We start from the raw sequence: 22,153 nt of genomic DNA, 5'->3' as shown, positions 1-22,153 counted from the left end.
GCAACATATAAAACACATCAATTAAGGCATAAAACTAACCCTTTTTAAGTACTAATGTTGAAAAAAGAGTGTTTTTGTCTTCCTTTTGTATTTTCAGGATGAAATGAGCTCAAAATCACAAAAGAAGCAAAAAGACCACTAATTCTACCATAAATACAAGAAAAGGAACAAAAGTGGACTGCCCGGACCCTCAACGGCACCTCCCAAGACAAAGAGAAGAAAACAGAGTCTGAACACGCCCCGTGTCCAGCGAACACGGGGGCGTGCCCAGGAAGCAGCAGATAAGACAAGCCAGTAGAAGCTTCCATTGCTGGGCACGGGGCCGTGTCCAGCGAGCACGGGGGCGTGTTGAAAGTACAGCAGGCGCATTAATTGTAATTCGCAATTACAATTAATGAAGAGAGAGAGTGTCAGACGGGCACGGGGCCGTGTCCAGCGGACACGGGGCCGTGTCCAGCGTTCTGTCCAGCCTATAAATAGAGGAGCTTGGTTTCATTCTCCCTCATCCCTTGGCACACCAACTCTCTCACACCTCATCCACCACCCACCACCACCATAACACCATCATCCACCACCATCATCCATTGTCCATCGTAGAGTGTGTGAGTCGTCTCGGGATCCAAGATTGATCGTAAGAGTTCTTGACAATCAAGGCCATGTTTGCCTAAGTCTCTTACATCACTTGGTGAAGACAAGTGTTTAGTATAATACTTTTTATTTTTAATCTTTTGCACTTTTTATTTGGTTTTGTATTAATGACTTTAATAACTAGTTACTTATGTTGAAGGTGATCTTTCCTTATCGTTTGTCCGTGGTGTCTTGGCGTTATTTTACTGTCTATATAAAATAAAAGATTTTCACCATTCATATCTCCACGGTCTATATGGAGGTATGTTGGCTACCTGGTCGGGGGTTAAGGGAACGGTTTGGTAAGGGTCTTGCCCTTGTTCAGCGTTTAGAGGTCCTACTTGGGACCTGGGTCAAATTTAGTAGGATCTCCTTCAATGCCCATAGGTATTGGATGGCGGGGATCCAAACTCTTTGACCCCCTCATAAGCTAACTACTATTAATACTATAACCCGGCTATTTAGGACTGTATCCCTGCTGACTCAGACTACTTAGCCGAGGGTAACGTCACCGCCAAAAGCGGGGCCTACCATAATTTGCATTAATAACTTAATTCATTATCTTTCAATAATCCGACCCTTTAGGATTGTATCCTTGCTGACTCAAACTACTGGGTTGAGGGTAACGTCGCCTTCAAAAGAGGGGCCTACTACAATAACTAAGATAATCTCTTAAACAAGTGCAAAAGTGCGAAAATAATCAAAGGTTATACTAATACACGTGTCGGATCCAAGTGATTCATCTTGTCTATCTGTTTTTATTTTATTTTATTTTCAGCATTTAGTTAGTTTTTATTTTTCTTAGTTTAAAACATTTTTCTAACTTTTTGATTTGGTTAGACGTTGAGGATAAACCGGTATTAAAAGCTCTTGTGTCCTTGGACGACCTCGGTATCTTACCAACACTATACTACGTCCACGATGGGTGCACTTGCCCATATGTGTGTTTAGTGTTAGTGAATATCGTGTTTATAAATTTAAAACTTGACTAAAAGTGTAAAAAGAGCTTAAATATATATTAAAAATTATATACACACCGACACACATCATGAAACGCCATAAATGCAGTAAAAACGCCAAAAACTCTCAAACTATAATGAAATAGTTTGTAGAAGTATTAATTAATAAAAGCTAAAAATGAAAAAAAAAACGCCAAAAACTACTTAAAGCCATTCAAAAACGCCAAACTTGGGAGATGGAAAGTCTATGACCCTAAAAACTCATAAAAAGCTGAACAAAAAAAAAACAGTAAAAATACACAGTAACTGAAAAGACGGTTACTTTATTAATAGCATTTATTATAAATAAAATTCCGCCTAAACTACGCGCCAAAAACATCCTATAAGAGAGACGTCTCTGCACAGTCAACTTATCACAAAACCAGAAACAAACGTCATATTTCCTAGAAACCATTCACTTTAAAAACGCCAAAAATAATAGTTAAAAAAGCCACAGATGCAGAACCTCGATTCTTCTATATTGAGTATTGATCTGAATGAAGTTTCACTGAATGGATTCTTCTCTGAGTTGGGTATCTCTATAATGTTTTGCTAAATGTGATGGACAAATATTCAAGATAAAGAGACTGATGACACTGATATGACATCATGTCACTTTGTTCTTGATGGATATATTGATGGTAGGGATCCATACATTAGAGCAGACGTTGGTCTTCAACATGTCATCAAACAAGTATATATCCACCCACCATAAAGGATGCCACAAAAAATAAGCATCTTCTAAAGACGGCCGTTATGTAGGAAAATAAGGATCTACACAAAGTATTAGAAAACAGGTTCACGCCAAAAAGGTTAAAGTAGAAGAGGCTGATGACAGTGAAGATTTGGATGAGAAATTAGATTATAATTTTTTTTCATTTTCTATTGTTTGTTATCTAATTCTCTGTTGTTTATCATCTAATTCTCTACTATTTAAAAAAAATTGAGTATAAAACGCCAAAAACTATAAACACCAAAACGTCTGATAGTGTGAAAAACTGTGAGAACGAATGCTAGCAAAGCACGATGTTGCTATATAAAACGCCAAAAACGCAAACAAAGTATTACTGGAAAAATCAACACTAATTGACAGATGAAAATTAAAAGAAACAGTAAAATAAAGAGACGGTATCATTATTGCCAAACATATAGTTATATTAAAAGCCACTACCTGGAAAATTGAAATTTATTTATCTTTTCAAAACGTCATAATTGCCTGTCACATTATAGGCATGTATCCTACATGGCAAAACACTTGATATAATAAAATCAAGAAAATTACTGATGTTTTTTACATTAAAGGCCTGCATCCTTATCTAAAAAACAATAAAAACGCCAAAACAATACTTAAAACGTCAAAATATTTACTAATGATTCTGATCTAAAAACAATAAAAACGCCGCGTATTTATTAAACGCCAAAAAATGGAAAGATGAAGTGACACGCGTTTAAAAAAAGAAATATGAAAGGACAAAAAAGCCCCTCCGCCCATCTCTAAGCGGCGTGACACGTGTTGGGCCAGGAAGCGTTCTCACTGTTCTCACACTTTTGAGCGTTTTCTTCTGATCCTGTTTCTATATATATATATATATATATATATATATATATATATATATATATATATATATATTAGGTTCATCCCCCCATTTTCTTACCTTCATCCTCTTTGCCCCATCCTCACACCCGATCTACGTGGAGCCTACGTGACGGATCATCCCCCAAGAGAGGACCATCACCATACCGAATAGCCTTATATTACAGATGATGCTATACAAATTATTTCTTAACTAGTATTAAGCACCCCCGCGTTGCGGCGGGGGCGAGCACTAAGGCCACATTACTGCCAGCGACAAACGACATTGAAGTTGCGGCGTGTTAATGCGAAGAAATTAAAATGAAACGTAAAACATAGAATAAAATAACTAAGTTGATCTAGGACTCGCGCGTCACGATGAACCCGCGTCTATTTTTTCCTGTTTGACAGGTTCATCGTAATCTATATATAATATAGGTTGGGATTTGGTTACAAAGTTCATTTTTCCTACAAAATGTAAAACGTCATAAAATACCATAATGTCAACCAAAGGGGTATAGTGGTAAACTCGAAATAAATTATTAGTAATAACTTAATAGGTTAAATACGTTCTAAAAATCGTGACAAGCATCACTAATGCCACACCACTGACAACGACCACCAACATTAGAAGAACTTGTAAAAATAAAATAAAAAAAAGTAAAAAAATATCACCGAACAAAAAACAGACGTAAAATCGTTCAACCACGCACGCCCGTTGCGACGTGTTAATTCGAAGAAATTAGCCATAAATGTTAAACGTTAAAAATAATAACTAACTCGATCTAGGACCCGCGCATTACAACGAACGCAATAGATACTCACCTCACACCTAGCCCAATAAAACAAAAGAACTCCCAAATCTGCACATTGTACAACTCATAATGCATGTTTATGTTGCAATTTGATATTTGATATTATATAAATAATAATGTACACCATTATGTCTTTATTATGTTGTTTATATTACAGATGATGGTATAGAAATTATTTTTTGATAATAAAGTTTATAAATTAATTTTTATTCTTATTGCATTATTGTAAAGATTTTGACAAGTGGCCTATAGTTATTATATTATACTATAATAATTTAAACTAACTTACAACCCCGTGTATTATACGGGTTGAATGACGAAAAATGTAAATTATAAACTTGTATATAATCCTTATTAATGAAATGATTTATTTAGATAAATTAGTAAAACAAAAGAAGAGTTATATTTTCGTTACTTGTACATGTGATTTGATATTTTATTAGTAATTATAGTTTATATCCAAATAATATATTTTATCTTAACAAATATATATGGTTAGGGTAAAATAAAAACTTCTACGAGTTGTGAGAAGTTAGAGAACTCAACCTTACAAAAGGTTTTTTGAATTTTTTACAGAGGGTGTGAATGAGCGGTTAGAGACTCAAGGTGTTAAACTTTTTGATTTTAGATTCAAGTTGTTAAAACACTAAAACATAGGGACTCAAAAAGTAATTTACTATTAATTAAATTTGAAATTATACGTTTGATCTCTAACTATATTAAATAATATTATACTTATTATATTATTTGATACATTTGTATTTGTTATAGATAATTATTATTTAAATTTGAATTTAGACGTTTATCTCTAACTATATTAATTAATATTATATTATATTTTGTGTATAAAATTAATATGTAATACTATTATTAAAAGGGAGGAGGCACCAGAGAGTGACACTTACTTATTTAGATAAATTAGTAAAACAAAAGAAGAGTTATTTTTTCGTTACTTGTACGTGTGATTTGATACTTTATTATTAATTATAGTTTATATCCAAATAATATATTTTATCTTAACAAATATATATGGTTAGGGTAAAATGAAAACTTCTACGAGTTGTAAGAACTTAGAGAACTCAACCTTACAAAAGGTTTTTTGAATTTTTTACAGAGGGTGTGAATGAGCGGTTTAGAGACTCAAGGTGTTAAACTTTTTGATTTTAGATTCAAGTTGTTAAAACCACTAAAACATAGGGACTCAAAAAGTAATTTACTATTAATTAAATTTGAAATTATACATTTGATCTCTAACTATATTAAATAATATTATACTTATTATATTATTTGATACATTTATATTCGTTATAGATAATTATTATTTAAATTTGAATTTAGACATTTATCTCTAACTATATTAATTAATATTACATTATATTTTGTGTATAAAATTAATATGTAATACTATTATTAAAAGTGAGGAGGCACCAGAGAGTGACACTTACTTATTTAGATAAATTAGTAAAACAAAAGAAGTGTTATATTTTCGTTACTTGTACATGTGATTTGATACTTTATTAGTAATTATAGTTTATATCCAAATAATATATTTTATCTTAACAAATATATATGGTTAGGGTAAAATGAAAACTTCTACGAGTTGTGAGAACTTTGAGAACTCAACCTTACAAAAGGTTTTTTGAATTTTTTACAGAGGGTGTGAATGAGCGGTTAGAGACTCGAGGTGTTAAACTTTTTGATTTTAGATTCAAGTTGTTAAAACCACTAAAACATAGGGACTTAAAAAGTAATTTACCATTAATTAAATTTGAAATTATACGTTTGATCTCTAACTATGTTAATTAATATTATATTATATTTTGTGTATAAAATTAATATGTAATACTATTATTAAAATGGAGGAGGCACCAGAGAGTGACACTTACTTATTTAGATAAATTAGTAAAACAAAAGAAGAGTTATTTTTTCGTTACTTGTACGTGTGATTTGATACTTTATTATTAATTATAGTTTATATCCAAATAATATATTTTATCTTAACAAATATATATGGTTAGGGTAAAATGAAAACTTCTACGAGTTGTGAGAACTTAGAGAACTCAACCTTACAAAAGGTTTTTTGAATTTTTTACAGAGGGTGTGAATGAGCGGTTAGAGACTCAAGGTGTTAAACTTTTTGATTTTAGATTCAACAAACCACTAAATCATAGGGACTCAAAAAGTAATTTACTATTAATTAAATTTGAAATTATACGTTTGATCTCTAACTATATTAAATAATATTATAATTATTATATTATTTGATAATTTTATATTTGTTATAGATAATTATTATTTAAATTTGAAATTTAGACGTTTATCTCTAACTATATTAATTAATATTATATTATATTTTGTGTATAAAATTAATATGTAATACTATTATTAAAGGGAGGAGGTATCAGACACGTGTACAAAAAGATTTTCATTTATTAGTATAGGAAGATATGTGAATAAAGGTTTAACTTTAAATTGAATAAACACAACATTTTATAATTTTAAATTACAAAGCCTGCCTGATTATACTAATATGAACGTGGGTTTACAACATTATGTTGTTATATTATACAATTCTTAATAACATAAACTGAATTTAAACGTTGCAAGCATTTATCTACCGTCAGATGGATATTCTGTACGTATAAGAGCATTCTCATCCAAACTATCAAAATATGTGAGGGGTAGTTTTTATATTATAAAGGGTATAAAAAATGGTTGTGAGTGGTGGAGAAAGAAAATGTTATTGTTCATCTGTATATTTGGGGAGACACTGTTCACCCGGTATAATTTTTTTTAATATATATTGAAAGTGGTTGTGAGTGAAGTAGAGAGAAAAATGTAATGATAATATTATTTAATTGAAAAGGAGAGAGAAAAAGTATTTGTTTTTAGTGAAAATATATTGACATAGGAGTTGTTTTTTAGTGGAATGTATGTATAATTTGATGGATTGGATGAGAATGCTCTAAGAGTAGCAAAATAATTTGTTTTCTTTAATTTATTTTAATTAACTAGCTTAAGATCCCGTGTGTTACACGGGTTGGTAAAAGAAATTTCTTCATTAATACCACTGATATTATATATTATACTTTTATATACGTTAAAACACAAACGAATATATTAGATTACAACGACAAATTGAAATACATGAATATGCAGCGATCACAATTCGTTGAAAATCTCTTTATAACCCACATTAGTTGTTTTATCTGTAGGTTTGTCGTTGTCAAGTATTAGTAGTTTGACTTCATCTCGTGTTTTCACCCTTGTTAAGTCGGCTTGGCTTCGAACATAAAAACGCTGAAAAAATATGAAATGTGGCATATTAAATGTATCTCAATACCATTGATTTCAATTCATCTCAATTTATGCAAAAAAAAAACAACTATAAACTTACAGTGTGTAGTGTGTTCGTGTATCAGGTGATGATTGCGTTCAACTATCGGAAATGCAATTAGCCAGATATATATCCTGAAAGCGAAACCCAAAGTAATTAGATGATTTTGTTATCAAACAAAAAACAAACATGCTGGTTATTTTGAAACAGCTGCAACAATATTAATTTCATTAAAATATGTTGGTTATTCAGTCACGTGAGTTCCAAACAATAAAACATATTTGCAAGGAGGATTTTGGTTAATACTTAATGATGATACCTTGGAAACCTCTTCTTAGTGAGCCTCTTGGTTATAATAAAAGGAGATCTTGACACAAACTATAACCCTGCAAGAAACATGAACAAAAGTTAGTTCTAATCAAACAAAACTCCAATAACCAATTAGTTAAGCAATATCTACCAGTTATTGATGGCGCTTTTTACATTGCTGAATGACAAAATGTTTCTCTTCTGTCAACTTAGCTTAGATAAGAGTCACCGCCTATATACGAATGAGTGTAGTTATAAAGAAGCATTAATATATAAAGAGGGACTTAATAAGAAAACTCCCATCTAATCTTGTCTAACTTTGTGGTCAGCTAAACTTCTTTAGTTTGTGGTTACTTATCAATTTTCATCAATCATTATCATTTCACCAACTAATCTTGTCTAACTTTGTCGTCAGCTTTCATCTAATATTTTCCAATATTTCACCAATGGCAATTTACCTATATTATCCTCTGAAACCGGTGAATAACTACCGTATTACTTCAAGGAAAATGACAAATGTTGTACTACTCAATTGCATTCAAATCTTAAGGGTATATAAACGCAGACATCAGACTCGCTTGAATCCAAACCACACCCACCAGAACACTCCAAACGAAGCGTAACTATAAAACCTAAGTTTGTTAAATATCATGGATGAAAAGTTTCATGTCCACAATCATTAATAGATGCTTAACAAAAAAAGAAGATTTACGATCAAATTCATTATTTTAGAACCATTTTTAAGGCCGAAACATTTTTTCAAGCACAAATGTGAAAACAAAAACTACCCCATAACCAAACAAAAGCAAACCATGCCAAACCAAACCCAACCCATATAGACACAATTTGTTGGTGTCCTTAGGCAAACTCAGTACCACGATAATGACTGTGAATACACTCAAAGCTCAAGTTGTACTACAGAAAGCTTAAATTCTAAAGACTATCTATCAAGTTGGTAACGTACCACACAAAATGAAATCGGTTGACGGTTACCTGATACTTGGCCAGACGCCTACGAATGGCTTTGATTTTGTCAAAGGAAAAAATCAAAGTGTCTTTTACTCCAAGCTTCAAACTGTCTATTAGTCGTTCTAAAACAATTTATTAGTTTTTAAGATAAAGAAGCAACCTGTTCATAGTTCTCAATCACAACAGTACCTCTTGTGATCTCCCAAAGTTTCACATAACCAGCATTATCCTAATGAAAACATGTTTCAAACGACCATATAAGCTGACATATGCCCTTTTGAATATTAAACTATGGAAAAATAAAAAAAAAACAAAAAAAATTAATGTTACCTTAATCAAAACATGTGTTTTATTGTTAAAAATCTCATATTGTACTATCATCGGTATTCAATCAATACTAAACTTGATTCAAACCTCAATGAGCTATTCCATCTTTAGTCCAATCCTCAGTTAACACTTTATGCAAAAAAAATAAAATAAAATAAAATAAAAAAACCACTTAATCTATAAAAAAACTACCAAATTTTTTTTAACAGAAAGTAGCAAATAGAGAGCGAAGCTGAAGCCTTTGTCTAGGCAAAACTCATATCTGGGTCACTGATTTTCTCTTTATAAACATACGCTTATCGATTTGGTTAGGCTATTTACTATTTAGATGTTCTGGTCAGTGGAAAGTGGACATTCAAGTTATAAAAAAACAGAGGATACAAATTTCAAATGATGAGATCCGAGATCCGCTTGAAGATGCTCAGCCATGCTTCCATCTTCCAATTGATTTGCTGCATATAAAAAAATTGATTCTCATACAGAATTACAATCAAGATCATGTTTAGTTTAAATAGGTTTTGTTTAAAACATTCCAACAAACAATTGGTGTAGCATCAAATGAACATATTAGAATTACCTTCATTGATGTCAGATATTGGTTCACATCTGGCAGTTCTAAGGTATCTTTAGTATTATTAACATTAATTTTCATTCCTCCAGCAAATACAAAGTTCGCTATAACCATACAACTAAAACGCTATAAATATTACCAGATTAATCTAAATATAGAGTATTAATTAGATTAATCTAAATATATAGTATTAATCTGATTTTTTAATATTAAAATGATTTAGGAGAGGTTGTAAGCACTTAATACTTTTAACACATTGCATCACAATTGTAATAGTTTTTTTAGTGTATTATTATAATAAGAAAAAAAATATACAATTCAATATATTGATTAATATAAAATAACAAATAAAAATTAGTATCATGACAGTCTAATCAAAGCTAGAACTGTTTTGACTCGACCCATTATCCAAAACTTTACCTTAGTGACCAAAACTAAAACTTCACCACCACGAGACTTGTGGAATGCAATCATCTATTTGAGGATTTACAAAAATACCTTCAAGAAAGCATATCTTCAAAACACAGGCCAGGTTAGAATGTTCGATAAGGAAAAGAAGTATCTAATCAAATAACATATTACCATATTCTTTTCCCACATATGGAAATACACCTCGATTAACCATAGTCTTTATGGAAAGAAAATCATAACCTAGGTATGTAAATCAAAACCCATCATCTACAAAAAAAAAAAAAAAAAAAAAAAAACAAAGCTCCTTAGATAAAATCCCTAACTTTGGTGTTATTTTTCACACTTTGAAGAGTCGTCATGCAACAACTTGTGCTTCGGAAAATTCTTCAACAACTTTCAAGTCCCCCATGCCTATATACAACCACAAATCAAATTTAACAAAAACTATATATAACTTCTTAAGAAACTCATACTATAGTAAAAACATAAAAGTGTGCATATGTTTGCAATGCTAAAAAGCACAATAGTAAAAACACAATAGTTTGAACCGGAAGATTAAATGATACGGAATATGAGACAACAAATGATTTTGTGTAGTAAATTAATGGAAAATTGTTGTCCCAACTGTAACTTTTTTATAATTAATGGTAAAAAAGCCACTAAAAACACAAATTCAGCCCTAATTCACGATCTTAGTCATTCAAAACACTCAAAACCAATCATTAAAGAGACGAATGATTTGGAGTTACAAATTAAAAATAGGGAAAACTAAGAAACATAAACTTACCGAGATTGCAAATTATATGAGTAGAAGATTGTAAACAATCAAGATCACGATGTTAAGTGACCAATCACGGTTCTTATCATCTTCTTTTGGTGCTGGGACTTTTAAAACCGATAACCTGCCTTTGTACCCGTGTTGACTTAATGCGTCAAAGTCAATGCCTTTACTCATGCGGTTTGTGAGCTTGACTGCATAGTGCATACATGTGTAAAGTCAAAAGAGTCAAAATAGAGGTTTTTTTTTATTTTTATGAAAGCTTACTTTTTGTTGAAAGAAAAATATAATCTTTATCATGTAAACAAAGTTTTTTTTTTCATGAAAGCTTATTTTTTGGTGAAAGAAAAACATTAGCTGCAACTGTCAAAAGCTCGTAACAGTAAAAGTTTTGTGCCAAATATACCTCCAGAAATCATTTTGCTCCTATTTGGAATTTGACCATTATCAGATGCATCTGAATCAGAACTTGAAGACTCATTAGACGACGAATCATCATCATTCCATGGCATAGTTTTTTTCATGATGTATCAGTTCAAGCAGTCCTGTAAAAAACGTATGGTACTCATATGAAGATAAGAGTGAAATTCATATTAAAAAATACAGCATTTTAAGCAAAAAAACTAAAATCCACATATGAAGGACAAATTATTCGTTCTTGATGAAGCCCGAAAGTATCAAAAAGAACTTCTAAAATCATGAAAAGTATACACATCGAATAAAAAACAAACGTTTAATATAAGGTAGCATACAATGTTTCTTTCATCATAGAAATGCACTTTTATCTAAAATGAAATAAGCTTTATGAAATTATCAAATGATTAGTGTTTGAAATTCTAACTGTTGAAAGGTTTACATGTGATTAAACCCCTAAATAAAATTCTAATTATTCAAAGATTTACAGTCACTGGATACCTATTATCTAAAACACCGGAAACTTATCATTACACAACACAAAATTGTGAATACTATACTCACAACTGAAATTAACAGAGAAAGTAGTGGAAATTAGGTTTAATTTCTCTATAAGATGAGCTTAACAGCAAATTTTGAGCAACTGAACGTGAAGATATAGCGATTTGGTTGATTGATTTCAACTGTTAGTAAATTAGGGTTTCCAAAATAATAAATTCCCAAACCTAATGGCAAAAAAGCCACTAAAAACACAAATTCAGCCCTAATTCACGATCTTAGTCATTCAAAACACTCAAAACCAATCGTTAAAGAGATGAATGATTTGGAGTTACAGATTAAAAATAGGAAAAAAAATAAGAAACATAAACTTACCGAGATTGCAAATTATGTGAGTAGAAGATTGTATACAATCAAGATCACGATATCAAGTGACATAATTCCTACATCTCCCAACATAAATATAAACCTAAATGCATATGCCTCGAAATCAACAGAGAACTCATTTTAAAGATCAAATCCAAATCGCTCCCTCTTAGATATTAGAGTTAACGGCCCAGAAAAAAAGGAAAACGATAGAAAACCATACATGTTCATATTTACAATTGATGCTCTTTCTAAAACATATGGCCTATGATCCATCAAAGTAACCCTTGTATAAATGACACAACGAAAGCGTAAAGAGTTAATCAAACCAAGTTTAAAGATTAAAACCTTAATATACCTTTGGAGAAATCAAGAACAAATCAAAGGGCTGGCTGATGTCTTCTGCTTCACCAGGGATTATACCATGATATTAGCCCAGTGATTAATCTTATACCATGAGTACAGCCGCATCAAATTCGACCTCAAAGAAAGGGTTTTTGAATCATAACAGAAAACAGTCAACACGAATCATAACAGAAATATAATTAAAAAAATACATCTTAAGATAGAAACTACCTAACCTCCATAATCAACCAGGTGAGCGATGATTAGGATTTTTGAATTGAAGTTCTGCAGTTGAACACGAATATACCCGTCTTCAATCAACCTTTTAATTGAAGTTCTGCAATTAACCTGAAGGCAGATCCTGATAACGATTTGCTATTCAATTTTACATTAAAGCTTAAAGATTAGAAGAAAACATACCTTTTGCTGGTTGCTTTAGACTGAGATCTAGGTTGTAATGGAACAAAGAGAGATACAACGATGGAACGGGCAGAGATGTATGAAATTGAAATTAGGGTTTAAGGATTGATTGAAGAGAGAGAGGACGTATTATGACAGCGTGTTTGAGAAGCCGCGTGAATCAAGGAAAATAAGAGAAAGAGTTTGGCGCCCAAGAGGAATTCTCTAGCTTAAGAGGGTGTCCACATCATCAAAATGATTGGCTAAGAATAGCTCATGTGGCCTAAGAGAATTCATTTAGTATAATAGATAGATTAGTATCAGGTACCAAAGCTGTTTCTTGGTTCCCAGGATGTAATTATGGTTCATTCATTACTCCACCTTTTTTTATATCAAAGAGTGACCGACCAAATGTAAGAAGGTAAAACTGTATCTATAAATAAAATATATAGTTTAGTTTAAAGGAGAGAAAAAGACTTGAAGGTTGCAGCTGTTGACATGTTGTGCTGTAATCAAAGAAAAAGTACCATTTTCATTTAAAAATTTAAAACTCCTAGCTTCTATTACAACTAGTCATGATAAACCAATATCAAATAGATCTAAAGGTATATAACTATGTGTAGAGATGGTTAAGATCAACCTCAATGAATAATTGAGGGATTTGACTATGTATTTATAATAAAAGTTACAAAGAATTCTCCCATAATTAAGGAGAATAAAACAAATGAAAAGGAAACAAGATAAATACAACAATTACAAAGATTATATATCTTTTCTGCTAATACCCCCTTCAATTGAAATGGTGGCGGTCCAAGCCGTAACTTGTCACGAAAAACTTCAAACTGAGCGCGCGGAAGACTCTTGGTAAAAATATCAGCCACCTGTAGATTGGTTGGAACAAATTTGGTATATAGTTTACCAGAATTGACCAATTCACGAATAAAGTGATAATCCAAATCAATGTGTTTAGCACGCTTATGGGACACTAGATTTTGAGTCATGAATAAAGCACTCTTATTATCACATAGCAATGTAGGACGATCAGGTGTCAGCGCATGGAGTTCCCTTAAAAGATGCGTAATCCAAACCAATTCAGCAGCAGCGTTTGCCATTGCCCGATACTCAGACTCACAACTGGATCGGGATACAGTAGGCTGCTTCTTAGCACTCCAAGAGACTAGATTTCCACCAAGAAAAATAGAGTAGCCATATGTGGAGCGACGTGTATCAAGACAACGAACCCAATCAGCATCAAAGTACCCAATGATAGAGGGCGAATGAGGACGATTGTAGGTCAAGCCAAAGGATATAGTACCTTTGACATATCGTAAAAGACGTTTGACTGCCCGAAAGTGATCAATAGTCGGATGTTGAAGAAACTGTGAGAGCTGATTTACAGCATAAGATATATCTGGCCTAGTAATAGTCAAATACTGCAAAGCACCAAGCAAGGAACGATAAAGAGTAGGATCCGAATAAGGAACACCATTTGCTGAAAACGACTCATGCAGAGCAAGGGGAGTGCTGACTGGTTTAGCTTCAAGTAACTGTGCTCGAAGAAGAATATCAGCCGCATACTTTGCTTGAGTTAGAAAAAGACCAGTGTGAGTATAGAGAACTTCGAGACCCAGAAAGTAATTAAGATCCCCAAGGTCTTTGATGGCAAACTCATGATGAAGACGAGAAATAAAGGTAGTGATGGCAGTGTCATTATTTCCCGTAAGTATAAGATCGTCAACATAGACGAGCAAATACATAATGTGAGACTCTTTGCGGAAAACAAAGAGAGATGTGTCCGCACGACTGCAAGAGAAACCATAAGAGATAAGAAACGTGCTTAAACATTGGAACCAAGCACGCGGAGCCTGTTTAAGACCATAGAGGGCCTTGAATAACTTACAAACATAGTTCGGATATTTAGAATCCACAAAACCAGGTGGTTTCTCCATAAACACAGTTTCATTCAGATTTCCATTTAGGAAAGCATTCTTAACATCAAGTTGATGCAACTTCCAGTTATTAAGTATTGCCAGTGAGAGCACAATGCGGATTGTGGAAGCTTTAACGACAGGACTAAAAGTATGCGAGTAGTCTATCCCTGGGAGTTGAGTGAAACCTTGAGCCACCAATCACGCCTTATACTATTCAACGGTCCCATCAGAGTGATATTTAGTGCAAAACACCCATTTAGATCCTACGATATTCATGGAAGATCGGCGTGGAACTAACGTCCATGTGTTATTATGTTATAAGGCGTTGATTTCGTCAACCATTGCTGCCATCCATTTCGGGTCTTTAGCCGCAGATTTAAAACCACGAGGTTCACTATTAGATGATAAGGCAGCATGTAAAGCATAAGAATTGAGAGAAGCAATATCAGCGGTATACTTTGGTTTAAAAATTCCAGATTTTGCTCGTGTTGTCATGTGGTGTGAGTTCGAGGGTAAGGGGTTGGCCACGGGTGGAAGTGGATCAGGTATGGGGTCGGGCATAAGGGTTGGTTCGGGTGAAGGAGAGGATGGTCCAGTAGACTCGGTAGTGTGACAACTGGCACCAAACCAGTAATTTCCGTACACTTTAATTATTATTTAATGAATGCAATTATGTGCTTAAATGTCAACATTGTTTGATTACATGACATACTTGTGAATTCATGCACGTTTTATACTACAAGAATTACTTTATGCATTAATGAACAGCGTTGCGTCAGAAATACTAGTAAACTCACCGGTACGACACATTATGTCAACAATTCTGCAGAAAGTAGTTAGACAATAAAATTGGAGCCTAGGTGTAGGTCCAACGACAAGAATACATTAAAACCCAAGAGTACATACAAGGGTTTATATTTAGACTTTCTGGAAGCTAAATACGCACTAAAAAGCACCCAAATACACTTTAAAAGCTGAATTTTATACAATTCAGCAAAATTCAGCAATATAACAAGATTGTTTCACGTAAAAATACGACAAATTAATCCAGGATACTTCCCTAAGGGTCGGGAATTGAAAGGGTTACAAAAGGGTACTTAAAAGACACTAAACGGTGCAATTTAGCACTTTAATAAACCGGTATCTAACCGAACACCCGGACATTACCCGGAACATCAAAATATGATTAGAAGCATTGTTTTAATGTTTCTGAACTAGTTATGGTCCCCGAACACCATAGCACCCCTTATAACGTAACAACACACTAAATCCCTAAACTTTATACTTGGAACTTAACTTATTAATGAAATTAGAGATTAGAAAGTTGCACTTTACCCCCCCCCCCCATATGTTGGACGGTCATGGTGGTCCCACCAAAGATCTTACTTGATCTCATGAGATTGCAAATGATCTTGCTTAGATTTCTTTTAGATATTACAAGATTTCATAAGATTGTGAAGATATGAATTGTACTTGTGAAGATCTTATGAAGATATGGCCTATATATAAGAACATCATCTCTCATTCATCTTCACAACACCAACCAAACTTCTCCTCTCTCCCTCTCATTTCGGCCGAGAGCCACACCCACCACCACCATCACTTCCATTTCAAGTTTAGGCAATCCAAGACCATCCAAGGGGGTTAGAAGGTGATTAAAGGAGCTGGGAGCTTGCGGATCATCAAGGACCACCTTCGTTTGCTTTTATTCACCCCATCTTCATCACTTGTTTCTTCCCTAGCTTGAAGCTAGTAGTAAGCATCTTGAACACTCTTGTTTAACTCCATTTTAGTTGGTTAAAAGGTATAACATGATGATTAACTCTAGAACACTAAAAGACATAAAGAAGAATCATGAACATAAAGCTTACACATGATGATATTTTGATGAATGATGTTGTTTAGTGGAAGTATAATGTTTGTTTGTTAGTTACTAGAAATATTGATGTTGATCATTACATGAAGCTTGCTAGATTGTGATTAAACACATGATCTAGCAAGTTAAGGGTTGATTATGTGCTAACATAAGATGACATGAACTTGATGAATGAGTGATTTCTTGGAAAAATATTAAACAAGCAAGCTAGTAATCTTGTGAATCTAAGATTCATGAGTGGTTTTCCAAAGGAACCAAATTTAAAATGTGATTTAAAAAAAAAATCTTGGTTTTTACTCAAACCTGCACTATTTTTAGTAGAAAAACAAGTGTATGAACACTTATGAGACAAGAAAAATACAAGAGAAGTATTTTTAGAAAAATCATCTTACAAGTTGTAAATAACTAAATCTTTTAGTAAAGTGATTTACAAACAAATAACCATGTTTTTAAGGGTTAATGGATTTAAACACCCCCAACTATTGCCATTTGGCCGCTGGCACTCTCAACTTTCACCTTGGCTCACACCACTCCCAACTTAACACATTGTTTGTCATGGCACCCCCTCGTTAAATAATCACTAACCAAGTTAGTAAAATTAGCCTACGTGTCAATTTTAGCTGATGTGGCATGTCCTACGTGTCATACATGAAGTACATCCAGAAGCATTCGTCGTTAAAGTACATCCAGATTATAATAATTATTATTATAGAGATTGTTGTTATGCTAACTCTACCGCCGGAGATTCATCAGTAACCGTTCGCCGGAGATTTCAGAATGAAATACTACCGGTTAATCTAGGTATTGCTAATTGATCGATAACTGTCACCGGCGAGTTTAGAATGCAATACAGACTGTCTGCTAACCTAAGTTTTACTAATTGAGCGGAAAATGAATAATCATACCGCCGGAGTTTCATCGGTGCTTATGTAAATTAAATCCATAACTGTTCGCCGGAGACTTCATTGTTGGATGAAATTTAGAGCACCAGCTAACCTAGGGTTTATGAAATGATTGGGAAAAGTGAAAGAAGCTACAGCCGGAGGTTCACCGATGACACGGTGGTGAAGGGTGAAACACGATGAAGGGAGGTGGTGGTTCGAGTAGGTGCTGATGGTTGTGGGTGACGTTGCCGGAAATGACGGTGGTGAACGGTCAATTTGCAGCGGTGATATTTAAAGTAAGAGGCGGAGGAGAAGTGGTGGATGTGGTGACTGTTGGTGCTTCGGTCGGAAATAGGGCAGCGGGAATGGTTGAAGTCGCCGGAATAAGAAAATTTGACGGTCACCTATGGTCTAACCGGACATTTTGTTTGGCTACTGAAACAGGAAGCTCCAAGAAGACTTGACTGATGAAATGGTTGGGTTAGCACGACAGCTTAAAGAGAGTACTCTCATGTTGAATCAATCCATAAAAAACACCGAAAAAGTAACTCTTTAGAAGTTGCATTCAATTCTGAAACGGTTTATGAACTTCTGTTAACAAAGTTGGTATAATGTGAGTGCAGATTCTTGACTCAACAGAGGAAGCAGTCGAGCGTAGCTTAGCGAGAACGGGACGAGCCAATACACAGGCAATGGATATATATTCTCAGAGTTCCAAGACTTCATGCTTCACATGGCTTCTGATGCTTCTGATGACATGCATCTTTCTACCATGTTTGATCGATTGATTGTGTTAAAGATATAAAAAGAGAAGATAAACAAAGAACAAAAAAGAAGGATAAATACCAAAATGGCCATGTCAGCAAAAATGGCCACGTTGGATAAAAACAGGCCATGTCACCATGCCATGTTGGACAAAATGGCCACGTCAGCAAAAAGAACTAACCCAGTTAGTGTTTATTTACCAAGGGGTGACACAGCAACTCAAGTGTTAAGTTGGGAGTGGTGTGAGCCAAAGTAAAAGTTAAGAGTGCCAGCGACCAAATGGCAATAGTTAGGGTGTTTAAATCCATTAACCCTGTTTTTAAGGGTAACTAAATCTACTAAATAACATGGTAAGTTACTACCAGATGATTACAAAAATTTCAAGTTCATGATATAGTGACTTACATGATTTTGGCACTTCTTAAGTGTTGATTTAGTTACTGATTGTTGTGATGATTTTAAAAGAAAATAAACACATGTTTTGAAAACATGGGAAACCTCCATTTTTAGGGGAAACTCTGTCAAAATTTCTATAGAATTTTGACACTTAGAAAAATATAAGTTTTTGAGAAACTTATTCCCTAAAAATGTATCTAAAAACATTTACCAAGGTTTCCCTAATTTTTGTGTTAAGAAATGATGATTTCTTCAAGGTTAAAATTTATATTAAGTATGTATATTTTTGAGAAAAATATATATATTATTTGATCACCAAGTTTTGTGCAAAGTGTATGTAGTGTGTATTATACATGATAGTGTATAAAGGTTTGAAAATACACTAAATACTCCTAAGGAGTGAAAATACAAAAATACACATACAACATACTTAGACAAATACAAGATAATATATTTATGAAAATATATTACTTGATAGAATAAATAACTTGGACAAAATACATAATTCGGGTGCAAAAAACAAGATACTTATATTTATTTTTTTGAGAAAATAATATAAGCAAGACACTTAGTTAAAGATATAAATTATTTTTAACACAAGAATACATATACAAAAAAACAGTGACTTGTACTTGTGCGATACAAGTCTAGTGACTAACGTTAATAAAACACGTTTAGGTCACGACGCTAGATAAGCAAATCCGGTGAAGTTTACGACGCAAGAACGCAAAGTTGTGAGTTCATGCTCCCCCTTTTCTTTTAACTATTTTCAGTTTTATAACTTCGGGGGTGAAATACATGTTATAAATGTTACAATGTTTACAAATGGTATGATGGATACAAAAACAAGAAGCACTCTTGGTGATAACTAGTACCAAGTATGATGCGTTTTGAGGAATGATACGAGAAATCGTGTCACGAATAGGGTACCATAAGCACCATTAATCGAGTACATACTAAGACCGCAGAACAAAAGGTTAGATCTAACGGGTGACCGGGCAGCCACACTCTTGGTGAGAACTAGTACTGAGTAGTGCTTTTGTGTCTCCGTCGTGAATCGACAACTAGAAAAATGCCTATGGTTTGGTGACTTCCTATGTCGTGTCACATGTTAATGGCCTTGCAACCCATTAACAACCCTAATACATACAAGAATACTTTATAGTTCATACCACAAGAATACTTTATTTGTACGAGGTTCGTACACAAGAATACTTTATTTGGTTCATACCACAAGAATACTTTATTTGTACAAGAATACTTTATTTATACAAGAATACTTTATTTTTACAAGACACATATCACGTTTTCATATAAAGTATACTAGCGTGAAATACAAAAATTGCATGAATTCACACCAACATTATGTTGACGTTTTTCCAAAACTCACATGTATTTCTGGTAACTAAAAGTGGATGTGCGCACGGTCCTACTCATGCTCTTGGATGTCGTTTATGTTTATCCTTAAATAAAGTTGTAAACTCTCAGACAATATGTTGTCACGTGATGTAAACACTTAAACTATGTTTTCCGTTATGTAATGGTAATGGTGTTTGAAGTTATTTTTATGAGCATGTAGTATGTTTACCAATCGTATGCAATGAAAACCTTTCATGATCACACCTCGTGCTTCCGCCTTAGAAAGGGGTGTGACAGATTGGTATCAGAGCTGCGATTGTAGTGAACCAGGATTCCTTATCGAGTCTAGACTACAATATCTAGGATCCTTTCACGAAAACACTTTTTCCAAAAAGTTTTCATTGCTTTAAACTTTCCGCAACATCCACTACCTGAAACTGTTTACAAGAGTCAAGAAAAGACACTACGAGACTTAGGGTGCACTGGAGTAGCACTTGTCTGTGATTAAGAATTACTTGCAATTATGTGTGATAATTGATATATACATATACTAGAAGTAGAATGTCACATGTATATGTGACTTTGCCTGAAAACAGTGACCTATCTGAAGGAAGAGATACGAGGATGAAACGAACAGTGCGGACTGTGCAAGGAGTTACGTAATTATGGATGCATACATAATTATGGAATTCAGTACACAGAAACCACAACAAGTCTTGTCACGTATAGATTCCCTCAGTGCAAGAAAAGGGCAAATGTGAACACCCTTCCTAATAAATACTCTTTTGGAGTAATAACTTAGGGTATAAAGACAAGAACCGCCAATGTGAATATCTTATGACACAACAGTATTTATCTATTTATGCATGCTTGTTGCTGTATGAATTGATACGTTTGGCGGATTGTTTGATGTCACTTATGTGGTATATGCCTGCGTATATATATATATACTGCTGTCTCGTATGACGATATCAAACAAATGTCTAACCCTATTGTGTTGTGTTCTTTCAGAACATGGCACCAAGAAGAGCTGTGAATGCTTGTGATCAGCCTCCTCCTCCCCCTCTGCCAAGAACTACTGAAGAGCTGAACGCTCTACTAGAAGAAAGGATCTCCGCAGCTATCGCTCAGTACGAGGCGAACCGTACTGAACACAGTGGAGGACCAAGCAATGCTAGACAAAATGGGAATGGAGATTCATCTGGTGGAAACGCAGCTCAGGGTTGCAGTTTCAAGCAATTTCTCGACTGCAAACCGCTGAAGCCACTATCTGCATGAGCAAATGTACCGCGGATCAACAAGTCACTTTTGCTACTGGGTTGTTTGTCGATGAAGCTCTGACGTGGTGGAATTTGCAAGTTCAAACTCTAGGCGATGATGCTGCATACAGTATGATGTGGGATGAGCTAAAAGAACGTATGAGAGAGAAGTATTGCTCTCGTGCTGAACTCCTAAGGTTGGAGACTGAGTTTTGGCACTTGACTATGGAAGGTGCTGACATCACTGGGTATACACGAAGGTTCCATGATTTGTCTAGGGTGATCCCCTATATGGTGACTCCGGAATTTAAGCGCGTTGAACGCTACATTTGGGGATTGGCCTCAGAATTCCGCGGCATGGTAACTTCGGCCAAACCTCAAACAATCACCGAGGCTGTAACTCTGGCTGTCAGCCTTACGGAGGATTGTGTTCGCATGAAGAAGCTATCACTGAACCCAACAGAAAAGACCGAGACGCATGCTGAGTCGTCCGGCGATAAGAAAAGGAAACATGCAAACCTGAATCAAGCAATGCGTAACAACAAGGGTTTCAACAAGAAGCGTGACACCAACCCGCCTCAGGAGGTGAAATCTCTTGCAGCCATGAATGACGCTCCAGCTAAGGGATACCTGGGCACCCTGTCCAAATGCAATCAGTGCAAGCGTCATCACGAAGGAGTTTGTCGCATTCCAAAGTGTGACAAGTGTGGAAAGCTGGGTCACCGCACTGAAGACTGTTGGGGTAAAGGAAAGAACGGGAATGGAAACCGCAACGGTGCCGGTAATAGAAATGGTGGAAATGGGAATGGCAATGGTAACCGAACTGGGAATGGAGCTAGGCGAAACCAAGGATGCTTCAGTTGTGGAAGCAATGATCATTTCATGAAAGATTGCCCAAAAGGAAACAATGCTCAGGCTCGAGCGTTCGTGATTGGAGCAAGGGACG

The 22,153-nt window shown here is 34.3% G+C and overlaps 1 protein-coding gene across 1 annotated transcript; it reads right to left on the bottom strand.

Moving 5' to 3' along the window:
- Nucleotides 1-13,095: 13,095 nt before the first annotated feature.
- Nucleotides 13,096-14,686, bottom strand: LOC110882341 (uncharacterized mitochondrial protein AtMg00810-like). The gene is made up of 2 exons (XM_022130386.1): nt 13,523-14,686; nt 13,096-13,170 (listed from the first exon to the last, which is right to left on the bottom strand). The coding sequence occupies exons 1-2, from the start codon at nt 14,684-14,686 to the stop codon at nt 13,096-13,098; spliced, it is 1,239 nt and encodes a 412-aa protein (XP_021986078.1).
- Between the last annotated feature and the right edge of the window lie 7,467 nt (nt 14,687-22,153).

Source organism: Helianthus annuus, chromosome 10 (assembly GCF_002127325.2).
Source record: "Helianthus annuus cultivar XRQ/B chromosome 10, HanXRQr2.0-SUNRISE, whole genome shotgun sequence".
Classification (NCBI taxonomy): domain Eukaryota; kingdom Viridiplantae; phylum Streptophyta; class Magnoliopsida; order Asterales; family Asteraceae; genus Helianthus; species Helianthus annuus.
Note: the sequence above shows the minus strand (reverse complement) of the source record. Positions and strands in the feature narration are given on the sequence as shown.

Excerpts from the sequence above, each read along its gene's own strand:
- LOC110882341 (XM_022130386.1), bottom strand. The coding sequence starts at position 14,686 with ATGGAGAAACCACCTGGTTTTGTGGATTCTAAATATCCGAACTATGTT. Across the intron at positions 13,171-13,522 it reads CACCATTTCAATTGAAGGGG|ATACAGTTTTACCTTCTTAC; the intron begins GTATTAGCAGAA and ends TTTTATTTATAG.